This window comes from Symphalangus syndactylus, chromosome 3 (genome assembly GCF_028878055.3).
Source record: "Symphalangus syndactylus isolate Jambi chromosome 3, NHGRI_mSymSyn1-v2.1_pri, whole genome shotgun sequence".
NCBI lineage: Eukaryota > Metazoa > Chordata > Mammalia > Primates > Hylobatidae > Symphalangus > Symphalangus syndactylus.
In genome coordinates, this window is record NC_072425.2 from 74589057 (window position 1) to 74603396 (window position 14340).

At 36.7% G+C, this 14340-nt stretch overlaps 1 protein-coding gene across 3 annotated transcripts in view; it reads right to left on the reverse strand.

The window, feature by feature from the left end:
* The window catches only part of CFAP95 (cilia and flagella associated protein 95), an 82916-nt gene that overhangs the window by 15213 nt on the left and 53363 nt on the right, over nt 1-14340 (reverse strand). For 2 of the 3 annotated variants that reach the window (XM_055269958.2, XM_055269957.2), the window contains exon 5: nt 4535-4592. The exons of the other annotated variant lie outside the window; for it this stretch is intronic. In XM_055269958.2, coding sequence (XP_055125933.1) covers nt 4535-4592 — 58 coding nt within the window. The remainder of the gene's footprint in view (nt 1-4534; nt 4593-14340) is intronic. 3 annotated transcript variants of the gene reach the window in all.

The following is a 14340-nucleotide window of genomic DNA, read 5'->3' on the forward strand; positions in this document are numbered from 1 at the left end:
TAGTGGAGGAAGGGGCCCATGAAGGCAAAAGTGCTTAGGGCCCAGGAAAGTCATAATGCAACCAGGAAGTCCAGAGGCTGAGACATCAGGGTCCTGGGGGACTTGAGGCCACAGCTCATTTCCAACCAGCACAGAAATCTCAATATTTTAGCAATGCCACATCCATACCAGTGCATAGAGTCCCAGTGGTAGGACAGGCAATCCTGCCATTTCAGGGAATAACTGCTGTTAAAGGGATATAGTTTCTTCTTTACTCTGAAACAATACATGGACGCCTTGTCCACGTATTGTGAAACAATTCTCTGTTAACAATTTTCTCAGTTTCTAACAGCCAGCTTTGGACCAGTTCTCTAATGTGCCTTCTTTCCAACTTTTCCGCTATTCTGGTTCTTTGGGAGATGATAGAGGTACTTTCAAGAGAAGGTTTCTTTAATTGAAATTGAGATGAGCTTTAATAAACATCCAGTTTAACAGGAGAAGTTCAAAATAAACAGCTTGCAATTTTCTTCCATTTCCCTCCTTGGAAATGACCCCATGGCTTCCTAATCCTCTGTATTTCTTTACCAGTGCTTAGAGCTATGGAATGATAACCTGCATTTCCTTTACTTTCTATAATGCTGTCCCACTTTATACAAATGTGGATTAAGCAAATGTAAGAGACCATAATATAAAAATTAATCAAGTCTCAATTTATGCACAACACTTGAGATAATATAAATCCAAATATTTTCAGATTTCTTCAAAACTTGCATAATTGCAGATGTAGTAGACTGAATGAATGGTGAACTGCGTTCATGGCAAGGCCACATGGTGAAGTCTCTAGCAAGAAAATATTCTCTCCTTTTTCAGTATGTGTGAATTATACGCTTGTTTATGTGCATGACAACATCTGTTAGAGTTCAATCACTATTCTCTGTTATTTAACTATCCACTACTATTATAATTAAAAATTATTTGTATCCAATAACAATGTCATGCAAGCATTCTTTAAATGTGGGTATCAGAAGCAGCACTAAAAACATGCCTCAAAATCAATTACTTTGGAAAAGACATTAGAAGTAAACGAACAAAATTGCAAATAAAGGCAAACAACTGTCATGGTATGCTGTGCTGTTAATGTGGAAACAAATAACATGAGAAATATTAGAAACAATGCTGAAAAAATTAAAAGCATAAATATATAATGCAATGGTTAATGATTTATGTGCCCTGAAAATACATCCCACATTATTTATATTTATAATATTTAGTCCTTTGAAATTTGTGTTTTTAATTAGATTTCTTTTATTTAAAGATATAGCCAAATCCCATGTAAATAAGAAAATGGACCTGAAATGCATTTTAAAATAATATGTTTCTTTCCTTGTGGTTTTTCTGACGATAAACAATCACACTTGTTACACTGGATAATTCTAAAAAGTGCAAAGATGAAGAAAGTCACCTAGAATCTCAACATTCATTGGCCAACTGTGCTAGCATTTTGGCAGTTTCCCTAGTTTCTAAAATTTTCTCTATATTTTTATGTAGTTTGGATAAAATATACATGCAATTTTGTAACTTAATTTTTTTACCCTTAAATGAAGATTTATCAAGACACTAAGAACTATCTATGGAGATTATAAAGGCTGCACAATATCTCATCATATGACTATAACATACTTGATTAATGCTACTCCTAATGTTACAGCCCAATGGATTCTTCTTGCCTGCCATCCCCCAAAAAACAATACATTGAGAACAGCAGGTATTGCAGCAAAGAAAGAGTTTAATTATCGCAGGACCAGCCAAGCAGAAGGACAGGAGAAATTTCTCAAATCTACCTTCCTAATAATTCAGAGGCTAGAGGATTTAAGAATAATTTGATGGGCTAGGGCCTGGGGAACTGAAAAGATTGGCTGAGAATGAAGCCACAGGAGTGTCTAAACTGTCTTTGCATAGCTGAGTCAGTTCCTAGGAGAGGATCTCAGGACCAGGCAACATTTCTCTGTCTGCTGAAATGCTAAATCTGAAAAATATCTCAAAGACCAGTTCTTTAGGTTTCACAATAGTGAAGTTATCCGGGAGTAGTTGGGGAAGTTATAAATCTTGTGACCCCCGTTAAATGGATCCGGAGCAGTAAGCAACGTATAGAAAAGCAAGTTAAGCAATGCCAGGTCATTATTTAACTATGCCTATTCTTTAGAAAAGTTCAAGCCCTTACCATAAGTCTAACCTTGTGACCTTTTGTTAGCATTTACAAATACGGTTTCCGTTTTTGAACGACGGTATCAGTTCAGAAAAAGAACTATTATGGCCTCCACACAAGAAGGAGCAAAAGCAACTGAGCCTGGTAGAAGCAAGATGGACTCAGTTATGTCACATTTCCCTTCTTACTGTAATTTTTGCAAATGCAGTTTCAGTAATACTAAATATTTATGTACTTTCAAAGTTTTGTCATCATAAATAATTCAGTGATGAATATATTTGCATATGAATTTTATTGCTAGTTTGAATTACTTTTCTTTGGGGAAGTTTCCTAGAAAACGAATTATTAGGTCAATTTTTTTTTTTTCCTTTTTGAGACCGAGTCTCACTCCATCACCCTGGCTGGAATGCAGTGGCACGATCTCTGCTCACTGCAACCTCTGCCTCCCGGGTTCAAGAGATTCTCCTACCTCAGCCTCTCAAGTAGCTGGACTTACAGACACGCACCACCACATGTGGCTAATTTTTGTATTTTTTTAGTAGAGACAAGGTTTTGCCACATTGGCCAGGCTGGTTGCAAATGTCTGACCTCAAGTGATCCACCTGCCTTGTCCTCCCAAAGTGCTGGAATTACAGGCCTGAGCCACCATGCCCAGCCTTAAATAGTATTTTTTGAAAACATTGACAATTTTATTCTCAAAAGAAAAAATCTTTTTGTCTTAATTCATATTGTTTATTATTTGAAAATGGGGTAAGTTCCCCATATTTACTAATTAGTTGATTATATTTCCTACTTTGTGAACTGCCCATATACTTCATTTGCTCATTTCTCTAGGGTCATTAAAATTTCTCCTGCCAATATGTATGAGTTCTATATATATTAAGTATATTAAACAATAAACTACCACATTTGCTGTTTCTATGTCTTAAATATTATTTTTTTAATAGAAAAATATAAATCAGAATGTAGCATATAATGAAGGTGGCATCCTAAACCCCTTACTTCCCTAAATCGGTTATGCTACCTTTTCAAAACATTTCTGAGTATTCTCATCTGTTTGTCCTTTCAAATAATTCCTGGAATCTTAAAATTCTCATAGAAAACAAAATCCATTGGGATTTTTTTATATTAAACTTATAAATTTGGTTTATAGTTAGTTTTCCAGTTCCCTAAAATGGTAGTTATTCCTTTTTATTTGAGATATCTGCCTCAGTCATGTTTTGGTTCATATTTTAAAACAAACAGATAATGGCTTCAATTTCTTCTTGTGCGTCCTCTAGGGTTGCAGTCAGATGGAAGCCAGAGCTGTAGTCCAGGCTCTGCTAAGCTGATTATCCATGATGTCTTCCTCACTCGTAAGTCAAGCTTGCCAGTGTTCCTCTCACGGCCTCTCCCTCCAACAGAGTAGCCTGGATTTCTTCTCTGGTGGCTCAGAGCTTAAAAGGTGGAGGCAATCTTAAAGCTAGGCTTAGAACTAGCACACAGTCACTTTTGCCATGTTCTACTGATCACCTCAACTCGAGATGGAGGAATCCTCACCTTCAGTGGGGAGTGGCTTGTGCCAACAGGAAGGTCTGCCATCTTTGGAGATAAACCGCCACATTATCTTTTATTGATCTTGGTGGAACTTTCCTCATTAAAGAATTTTGAATTTGTGTTGCTAATAATAATTTGTATGCTTTTTTCTTTTATAATTTATTAACTGTTAGTGTTGATGTGAAGGAAAGCTATTGTCTTATTTATTCTAATTACTTCTCAGCTTAATATCTTGGTTCTCCTAAATAGATAATTATACTATTGGAAAATAAGATGTTTTCACTTCTTTATCAATAGTTAAATATCTTATTTCTACCTCATGTCTACTGCCCTGGTAAGATTTCCAGAACAAGGCTAATCGGAAGCAGCCTTGTTTTGTTTCTGTTGCATAATTCGTAAAGTACAAATACATTCGAGTTATAAACTGGACATTCTTAAATTAACATACATATTTCCCAGAGCTATATTAAGCCACTTACTTTTATGTGTTGATGCAATACAAATGAATAGAAAGTGGGTTCTTATTCCAGATAAATTGAATTCAGGGAGGGGACAAGTAAATAAGATGAGGAAGAAAGTGTCTAATACATTTTAGATACTGCAATATTTTTCCCTGAAATCAATAAACATCCAAAAACAAATCATAACTATAAAACATTGTCATGATTCCAATAAACAGCTAATATCTCAAAGTAAATGTAAAATATCATAAACTTTAGCGATTTCTCCTTTCTTCCCAAGTTTGACTATACTAAGTGCAAATAATCACTTCAGGTACACAAATAGGTAGAAGACTACAGCTCTTGTACTCACATGTGGCTGATAATCATAAGGTGGAACATAATCTTCTGAGTACGTTGTCAATGCACACCTAAGAGGGATAAGTCAATGTTTGAGGAAAGAATGACTTCAAAAAAGAAAAATATTTTAAATTTTTATTGGTATATACTTTACATGAAATAAAAACATTTCAGGAAGGATTGGCCCTAATCAAAATTTAAAACCCCACAGCTGTCTCAGCCTCTGTATATAGTATTATCCACCACCAGCAGGGTACCCCCTACTTCAATTTCAGCAGTCTCCCTTATCCTTAGGGAATATGTTCCAAGACCCCTAAGTGGAAGTCCGAAGCCTCCGATAGTACTGAATCCAATTGCTGTGAATCAGAACACATTTCTGTTCACGTTTTCTACTCACAACTGTAGTGCCTTTTTCATCTTAGCTAAAGACTTATCAAGCACTATGGCCTTCGCTATTGCAGTCTGAGGTACAACAGCAAAACTAGCACGAATTTTTCTTTTCTTCTTTATAATTGCAAGGATAAGATTCGTTCTTACCATAGGTCTTAGCAATCTCAGCATACGATTTTTTTTTCTCTCCTTAAGTTAAGAACTTTCATCTTTACGCACCTAAAGTGCTTAAAGGAAGCACTTGACAGCTTCTTTTTAGCATATCTGAATGCCTGCACCACCACTCTTGCACTCTAGAGCCATCATCAAGTAAAATAAAGGTTACTTGAAGACAAGAGCTGCAATACCATGACAATCTAATAATGAAGAAGGCTACTAACAGCCAGGGACAGTAGACAGTGTGGAGACACTGGACAAAGGGAGGATTCATGTCCTGAACTGGATGAAGTCAGATGGCACAAGATTTTGTGGCGCTACTCAGAGCCACCTGCAATTTAAAACTTACAAATTGTTCATTTCTGAAATTTTCTGTTTAATATTTTCAGACTGCAGTTGACCTCATGTAACTGAAACTGTGGAAAACAAAACTATGAATAAGGGGAGACTACTGTACTTCCAATTTAGCACCACTTACCACTCTCCTGTACTAATGACATTTGTGAAAACCCAGGCTCAAGTTCCTGAACTCAGGAGCTCTGCATTCCAAGGATTCTCTTTACCACCAACTTCCTGCCTCTATGAGCTTTTTGACCCACATTCTTTGCCAGGTGACCGCTGAAGAATAGTGGAGGACAGCCAGATAGACTGAGATTACATAACATCCCCAACCTCCACCCCATTAAACACACAGAAATGCTGGATGAAATACATTCACGCTCATCCCCCAAAGTCTACAGGTATAGCCAAGCCCAAAAGAGAAACCCTGAGGTGCTAGAACTGAAGAGGATAGTCATTACAATGGGAAACCATAAACTGATGTGGAGTTTGACCCACACATCTAGAGTAAGAGACTTGGCCTTAGATTCACAGGAGGCAGAGAGCGAAACTCCAACTATAGCCAAGAATCTGTAAAGGGTATACCTCCATATAAAAGAAACCAGAGAAACCTCAGCTACCAGTCCAGAGAAACTTGCAAGAAAGTTTCTCTCTGCTTGAGTTCACGGTGGGGGAAAAATTATTCTCTTATGATAAATTAAAACCCCACCTCCATTCCTGACCATATTATGGGACTGGATGGCCAAAGAAACTCCTCTGAGTATTGCATACTGAAAAACCAGGGTAAAAGGAAAGTTTAAGAAGTTTTAATGCATGGCTGAGCTGGTGAGAAGGTAACAGAATCCCAACAAGAATCTCAAAATAACAAGTCCAACTTAGACGGGCTGTTGGATACCCAGGTGGTAACCACCAATTCTTGCCAGGCCCTCAGGGTGTGATTTCCTGAGTAGTAGCAGCAGTACCTGGGAATAGAAATGTGAATACTTGGGTCCCACCACAAAACAACTAAATTAGAAACTCTAGGGGTGGGACCCAGCAATACATATCTTAGCAAGTCCTTCAGGAGATTCTGATGTACACTAGAGTTTGAGTACTAATGATTAAAACAACAAAAATTAGAAATGTAACTTTCAAACCATCAAATGGGTTTTTTTTTTTTAAGACAAATCTAATAGAAATCAGGAAAGGAGAATAAAAGGAACAGGGGACATTATTTCTGCTCATAAAACAAATTAAAATCATAAAAATAAAATTAAATATCTTAGCAATTATAATAAAAATAAAGGGGTTAAACCTATCCATGAAAATATTTTCTCAGACTTAAACATCAAACTGTATTTAAAAAAAAACTCCTACTTGTCATGTTCGGTGACATGTGTCTATGGTCCCAGCTACTCAGGAGGCTGAGGCAGGTGGGTGAACTGAGCCCAGGAGTTCTGAGCTATAGTGCTGTATGCCTATGGGGTGTCCACACTAAGTTCAACATTAGTATGGTGACCTCCCAGGAGCAGGACCACCAGATTGCCTAAGGAAGGGGAACCAGCCCAGGTCAGAAAGGGAGCAGGTCAAAAGTCCTATGCTTGCTGGCTCAGTAGCTTGCACCTGTACTCCTAGCTACTCAGGAAGCTGAGGAAAGAGATCTCTTAAGACCAGGAGTTCGAGGCTGCCATGAGCTATAGCAGCACCAGCCCAGGTGACAGAGAGAGACCCTGTCTCTAAAACAAAAACAATTTTTAATGATCAACTACCTGCTTTTATACCTAAAATAAAATTACATTCAAAGAAGCTTGAAAGTAAAAGTATATAAAAATATATACCAATGAATGGAAATTAAAATATATACTTCTCAGTGACCAGTGGGTTAATGAAAAAATTAAGAAAGAAACTGAAAATTTTCTTAAAACAAATGACAATGAAAACACAACATACCAAAATTTAAGGGATACAGTGAAAGCAGTACCAAGAGGGAAATTTATAGCTATAAGTGCCTACATCAAAAAACAAGAAACACCTCAAATAAATAACCTAAATAACCTATTGATACATCTTAAAGAACTAGAAAAGCAAGAGCAAACTGAATCCAAAATTAGTAGAATAAATGAAATAATAATCAGAGTAGAAATAAATGAATTTGAAATGAAGAAAACAATATAAAAGAATGATTTTTTTAATTTTTTTTTTAAAAGATAAAATTGACAAACGTTTAGCCAGACTAAGAAAAAAAGAGATGAAAAAGGAGACATTACAACTGATAGGGCAGAAATTCAAAGAATCATTAGTGGCTACTACAGGAAACTATATGCCAGTAAATTAGAAAATCTAGAAGAAATGGGCAAACTCCTAGACACATACAACCTACCAAGACTGAACCGTGAGGAAATCCAAAACCCGAACAGGCTAGTTGGCAGAGCAGGAGCATCGCCATCTTGGACAAACACCACCATTTTAAAGTTCACTTTGATCAAAAACTGCCTAAATCCAAAGGGCATCAGCCTAATGGCTAAGGTCAGCATGATCATAAACCACAAATGACATCTCCAACCAGAAACATTCCAACCTTAAGACAAACCCCTTCCCAACCAGAGAGATGTCAGCCCCAAGATAACCTCCCCTCCAACCAGAGTCATTCCAACCCCACAATAAACTTCTCCCCAACACAGAAACATTCCAAGCCTATGATAAGTTCTCTAGCACTGAACCTTTAAATGCTCTTAGTCTGTATGAGAGAATACTCCTGACAGAAATAGGCCAGAAGCCCCTCTCAGGTTTATTCTCCAAAATAAACCTGTCTGACTGTTGAGCCACTTTTTGTGTTTCTTTCCTCTTTCTTTAACTCTTACACCAATAACAAGTAAATGAGATCAAAGATAAAAAAATCTCCCAGTAAAGAAAAGCCCAGGACACGAGGGCTTCTCTGCTGATTTCTACCAAACATTTAAAGAACTAATACCAATCTTACTCAACTATTCTGAAATAGAGAGGCAGAAGAAATACTACCAAATTCATTCTAAGAGGCCAGTGTTACCCTGATTCCAAAACCAGACAAAGTCACATCAAAAAAAGGAAACTACAGGCCAGTATCTCTAATGAATATTGATGCAAAAATCCTCAGTAAAATACTAGCAAACCAAATTCAATAACATGTTAAAAAAATCATTCATCATGACCAAGTGGGATTTATCCCAGAGACACACGGATGGTTCAACCTATGCAAATCTATCAGTGTGATACATTATATCAACAGAATGAAGGATAAAAATTATACAGTCATTTCAATTGATGCAGAGAAAGTATTTGATAAAAGTTCAACATCCCTTTATGATAAACATCCTCAAAAAACTGAGTATAGAAAGAACATACTTCAACATAATGAAAGCTATATATGACAGACCCACAGCTAGTGTCATACTGAATGGAGAAAAACTGAAAGCCTTTCCTCTAAAATCTGAAATACAACAAGGATGGCCACTTTCACCACTGTTATTCAACATAGTAAGGGAAATCTTAGCTAGAGCAATTAGACAAGAAAAAGAAATAAAGGGCATCCAAATTGGAAAGGAAGAAGTCAAATTATCCTTGTTTGCACATGACATGATCTTATATTTAGAAAATCCTAAAGACCACCAAAAAAACTATACTGATAAACAAATTCAGTAAATTTAGAACTGATAAACAAATTCACTAGAGTTGCAGGATACAAAATCAACGTACAAAAATCAGTGGCAGATCAGGCACCCTGGCTCATGCCCCCAGCATTTTAGGAGGCCAGGTGGGTGGATCACTTGAGGCCAGGAGTTCAAGACCAGCCTGGGCAACATGGTGAAACCTGGCTTCTACAAAAATACAAAAATTAGCCAGGTATGGTGGCACACACCTGTAATCCCAGCTATTCAGGTGGCTGAGGCAGGAGAATTGCTTGAACTTGGGAGGCAGAGGTTGCAGTGAGCCACAATCACACTACTGCACTCCAGCCTGGGCGACAGAGCAAGACTGTCTCAAAAAAAAAAAAAAATCAATGACATTTCTGTATGTTAACAGTGAACAATCTGAAAAAGAAGTTAAAAAAAAACCTAATCCCATTTACAATAGTCACAAATAAAATTAGATACCTAGGAATTAACCAAAGAAGTGGAAGATCTCTACAATGAAAACTATAAAATGGATGAGAGAAATTGAAGAGAACACCACAAAATGGAAAAATATCTTATGTTCATGGCTTGGAAAACTCAATATTGTTAAAATGTCCATATTATCCAGAGCAATCTACAGATTCAATGCAACCCCTATTCAAAATACCAATGACAACTTTTATGGAAATAGAAGAAACACTTCTAAAATTTATATGGAATAACAAAAGACACAGAATAGCCAAAGCTATCATGAGCCAAAAGAACAAAACTGGAAGAGTCACATTATTTGACTTCAAATTATGCTACAAAACTATAGTAACCAAAACAGCATGGTACTGGCATAAAAACAGACACACAGACCAATGGAACAGAATACAGAACCCAGAAACAAATCCACACACCTACAGTGAATTCATTTTTGAGAAAGGTGCCAAGAACAGACACTGGAGAAAAGACAGCCTCTTCAAAAAATGGTGCTGGGGAAACTGGATTTCCATATGCAGAAAATGAAACTAGACCCCTATCTCTCACCATATACAGAAATAAAATCAAAATGTATTAAAGACTTTAATCTATGACCTCAAACTATGAAACTACTACAAGAAAACATTGGGAAAAATCTCCAGGACATTGGTCTGGGCAAATATTTCTTGAGAAATACTCCACAAGCACAGGCAACCAAAGCAAGAGTAGACAAACGGGATCACACCAAGTTAAAAAGCTTCTGCATGGCAAAGGATACAATCAACAAAGCAAAGGGATAACCCACAGAACTGGAGAAAATATTTACAAATTACCCATCTGACAAGGGATTAGTTACTAGAATATATAAAGAGCTCAAACAACTCTATGGGAAAAAAAATCTAACAATCCTATCAAAAAATAGGCCAATGATTTGAATAGACATTTCTCAAGAGAAGACATACAAGTGGCAAATAGGCATATGAAAAGGTGCTCAACATCATTGATCATTAGAGAAATGCAAATCAAAACTACAGTGAGATATCATCTCATGCCTGTTAAAATGGCTTATATCCACAAGACGGGCAATAACAAATGCTGGCGAGGATGTGGAGAAAAGGGAACCCTTATATGCTGTTGTAAGAATGTCAATTAGTACAACCACTATGGAGAACAGTCTGGAGGTTCCTCAAAAAGCTAACAATTGAGCTATCATATGATCCAGCAATCCCACTGCTGGGTATATATGCAAAACAAAGGAAATCAGTATATCAAAGAAATATCTGCACTCCCAAGTTTGTTACAGCACTGTTTACAATAGCCAAGATTTGGAAGCAACCTAAGAATTCATCAACAGGTGAATAGATGGAGAAAATATGGTACTTATAGACAATGAAGTACTATTCAGCCATTAAAAAGAATGAGATTCTGTCTTTTGCAACAACATTGATAGAACAGGAGATCACTGTTAAGTGAAATAAGCCAGGCACAAAAAAAACAAATATCACATGTTCTCACATATTTGAGGGATCTGCAAACCAGAACAACTGAACTCATGGACATAGGGAGTAGAAGGATGGTTACCAGAGGATGGGAAGGATAGTAAGGGCGGGGAAGGGGTGGCACAGTAGGGAGGTGAGATGGTGAATGGGTACAAAAATAATAGAGAATGAGTAAGATCTAGTAATTAATAGCACAACGTGGGGACTATAGTCAATAATAATTTAATCATACATTTTAAAATAACTAAAAGGGTATAATTGGATTGTTTGTAACACAAAGGATAAACGCTTGAGAGGATGGATACCCAGGTTTTCATGATGTGATTATTATGCATTGCATGCCTGTACCAAAATATCTCGTGTATTCTATAAATACATACACCGACTATGTACCCACAAAAATTAAACATAAAATAATAAAAAATAAACCAAAACAAACAAAAATATATGAAAGTATATACAGTGCGATGTGAGAGACCAAAATAGATGCCCCTTTATCAACTAAGACAGAACCTAAGGTTAAAAAAGAAACAAAAAGTTACCTATGGGTTGGGGATTCAAGGATGGTTTGGCATGGCAAATTTCTAAATTCTCACTAAATATCCTAACAATAGGAGATATCAGGCCAATTGTCCTAATTCTGACTTACAATCCAAACCACTATGACTCTAATTGGATAAAGGACTGGCCTTACAAACTTTCTTCTCTGATAAGCAATTGCAGACCTTTAACCAGTTTCAGCCAGCTGATAGAGGCTGTGCATAAACTATCTTTGTGTCCTAAAGTTCACCCTTTGATAGAGCCAAATTCCACCTCATTTTAATGTTAAAACCCCGTCCCAAAGTGAACGTAGGATGTATGTCATATACATATTTATCCATTATATATGCACATAGCTCCCTCATAAATACATATAGCTTTTCCCCAGAACCTCCTGAATATGCATGATTCAGGCCCTGTGAGGCATAAAACCCAACCTGTGCTTCCCCTCATCCATGCCGGAGACTTTCTCTTCCCAGCTTCCAAACCAATATCTCCAATAAAGCTCTCCTTTCTAATATTTAGCCATCCTGGTACTCTTTTGGTCAACAACAGCAAATATTAACCAAAGGAAATTGAATTCTTATAATAATATCCTATGTAAGAGACTTTGAGCAAAAATTACTAGTTACAAAGATCATTATCTACTGATTAAAAGACCAAATCACCAAGAAAGTATATAACAATCTTATGTCAATAAACCTAACAACATATAGAATATTGACACTGCTTGGATATTTGTCCCTGCCCAAATCTCATGTTGAATTGTTAATTCCCAGTACTGGAGGTGAGGCCTGGTGGGAGGTGTTTGGGTCATGGAGGCAGATCCCTCATGGCCTGGTGCCGTCTTCATAATAGTGAGTGAGTTCTCACACTATCTGGTCATATAAAAGTGTGTAGTTCCTGCCCCCCAACTCTCTTGCTTGCTCCTGCTTCTGTCATGTGATGTGCCTGCTCCCCCTTCACCTTCTGCCATGAGTAAAAGCTCCCTGAGGACGCCCTAAAAGCTGAGCAGATGCCAGCACCATGTTTCCTGTAAAGCCTGTAGAACTGTGAGCCAATTAAACCTCTTTTCTTTATAAATTACCTAGTCTCAGGGATTTCTTTATAGCAATGCAAGAACAGCCTAATACAAATATGTAAGGCAAAAATAGACCAGAATCAGAAATAAAATGACAAAACCACATTTATGCAGGAAGGTTGTAACACACATTTCTCAACCCTTTGGTTCCTTAAATCCAAATCTCTACATACATCCTCCAAAACCATACAGGTCAACAGTAAATCAAATAAAACTACACAATTGCCCACAGGTAGAGCATAGTGAAGGATAGGAAATACCACAAACTTCAATTTACATGTAGGTAGAACAGACCAGAATCAGTAGAGCCAAATCAGAGCCCATGCTGAAACAGAATCAGGCAGGGATTATATGGAAGACAGGAGAGGTGGCAAGTCTCTAGCAAGGGTGGAACACAGAGGACAGCACCCACAGAAAGAGAACGCCCTTTCCTGATGAGGAAATCGTGAGAACAGGTCTGAGACCAGAAGATCTGAAGCATGACTTTTCAAGGAAGTATCCAGGACCACAGTTATAGTCTTGGGAAGACACTGCTTCTGGGGAGGAGCGGGGCAACTAGAAGGTAAAGAAAAATAAGAAATAAAACACAAGAAAATAAGGATCCTAGAGCTATAAGATAGTATCATGATTATCAGTAAACATCACTCCCTCCTATGTTTCGCCACCCTAGAAACGTGTCATTAATTAAATAAGCCTCACTTCACTGTTAGAACTGAAGAGGGCACTCTCGAACTAAGATATTGAGCAAACTGCCCAAAGATTTCATTCCTCCTGGATAGAATTGTCTATGATTGCTGCTAGTCCAGGAAAATCCATCATACTTTAAATGAACAGAACAAGGCAACATTACTATGAGAAGAACACAATAAATAAGAATAAAAACTAAGCTCATGAAAATTCTCCCCTGAAATATTCCCAGTCACAGAAGTCCTCCACTAGCATTTCTATTCAATAATGCACTAGAGAGCCTAGAAAATGCAGTAAAACAAGAAAAACCAGCAAAATCAACATTAGCAAGTAGCATAATTGGAATAAAGGAAACAAAATCGTCGTCTTCCATGGATGACAAAGTTGTTTACATTTTAAAAAATACAAGAGAATATACAAATTATAACAATAGGCAAGTTTCAGCAAGGTTGTTGGATAAAAGATCAATATACAAAAATAGCATAGCCATATACCTGCAACAAGAAATTAGAAAGCATAATCAAAGTAGGAAAATCCCATTTATACTTGCAATAAAATATCTAAGTTTTCTATAAGAATACATATAACAGAAGACATACAAGACATTTATGGGGAAAATACAAAATGTTGTTGAAAAACATAAAATAATTTATGTATATGTGGAATGGTGGATATAATGATAGCAATTATTCCATCCAAAAAATTTAAAGCACTTCCAATCTAAACACCAATAAGGTGTTTTGTAGAACTTGACAAACAAATCCTAATAGTCATATGACTCTATGAAGTGCCAAAGAGAGTCAGTATAAAAATAGATCAATTGAGAAAATGTAAAGCCTAGAAGCAGAACTGCTTAAATATAGGAATTTGGTGTATGACGGAAATGTCCTTACAAGTCAGTGAAGAAAGAGTGAGTCACATGATGCTGGGTTAACCTTTAGTCTTATAAAAATATTACATATACGCATATATAATTACATGTATATTACATATATATGTATGCACATATATATGAAATTTCTAAAATTTTAGA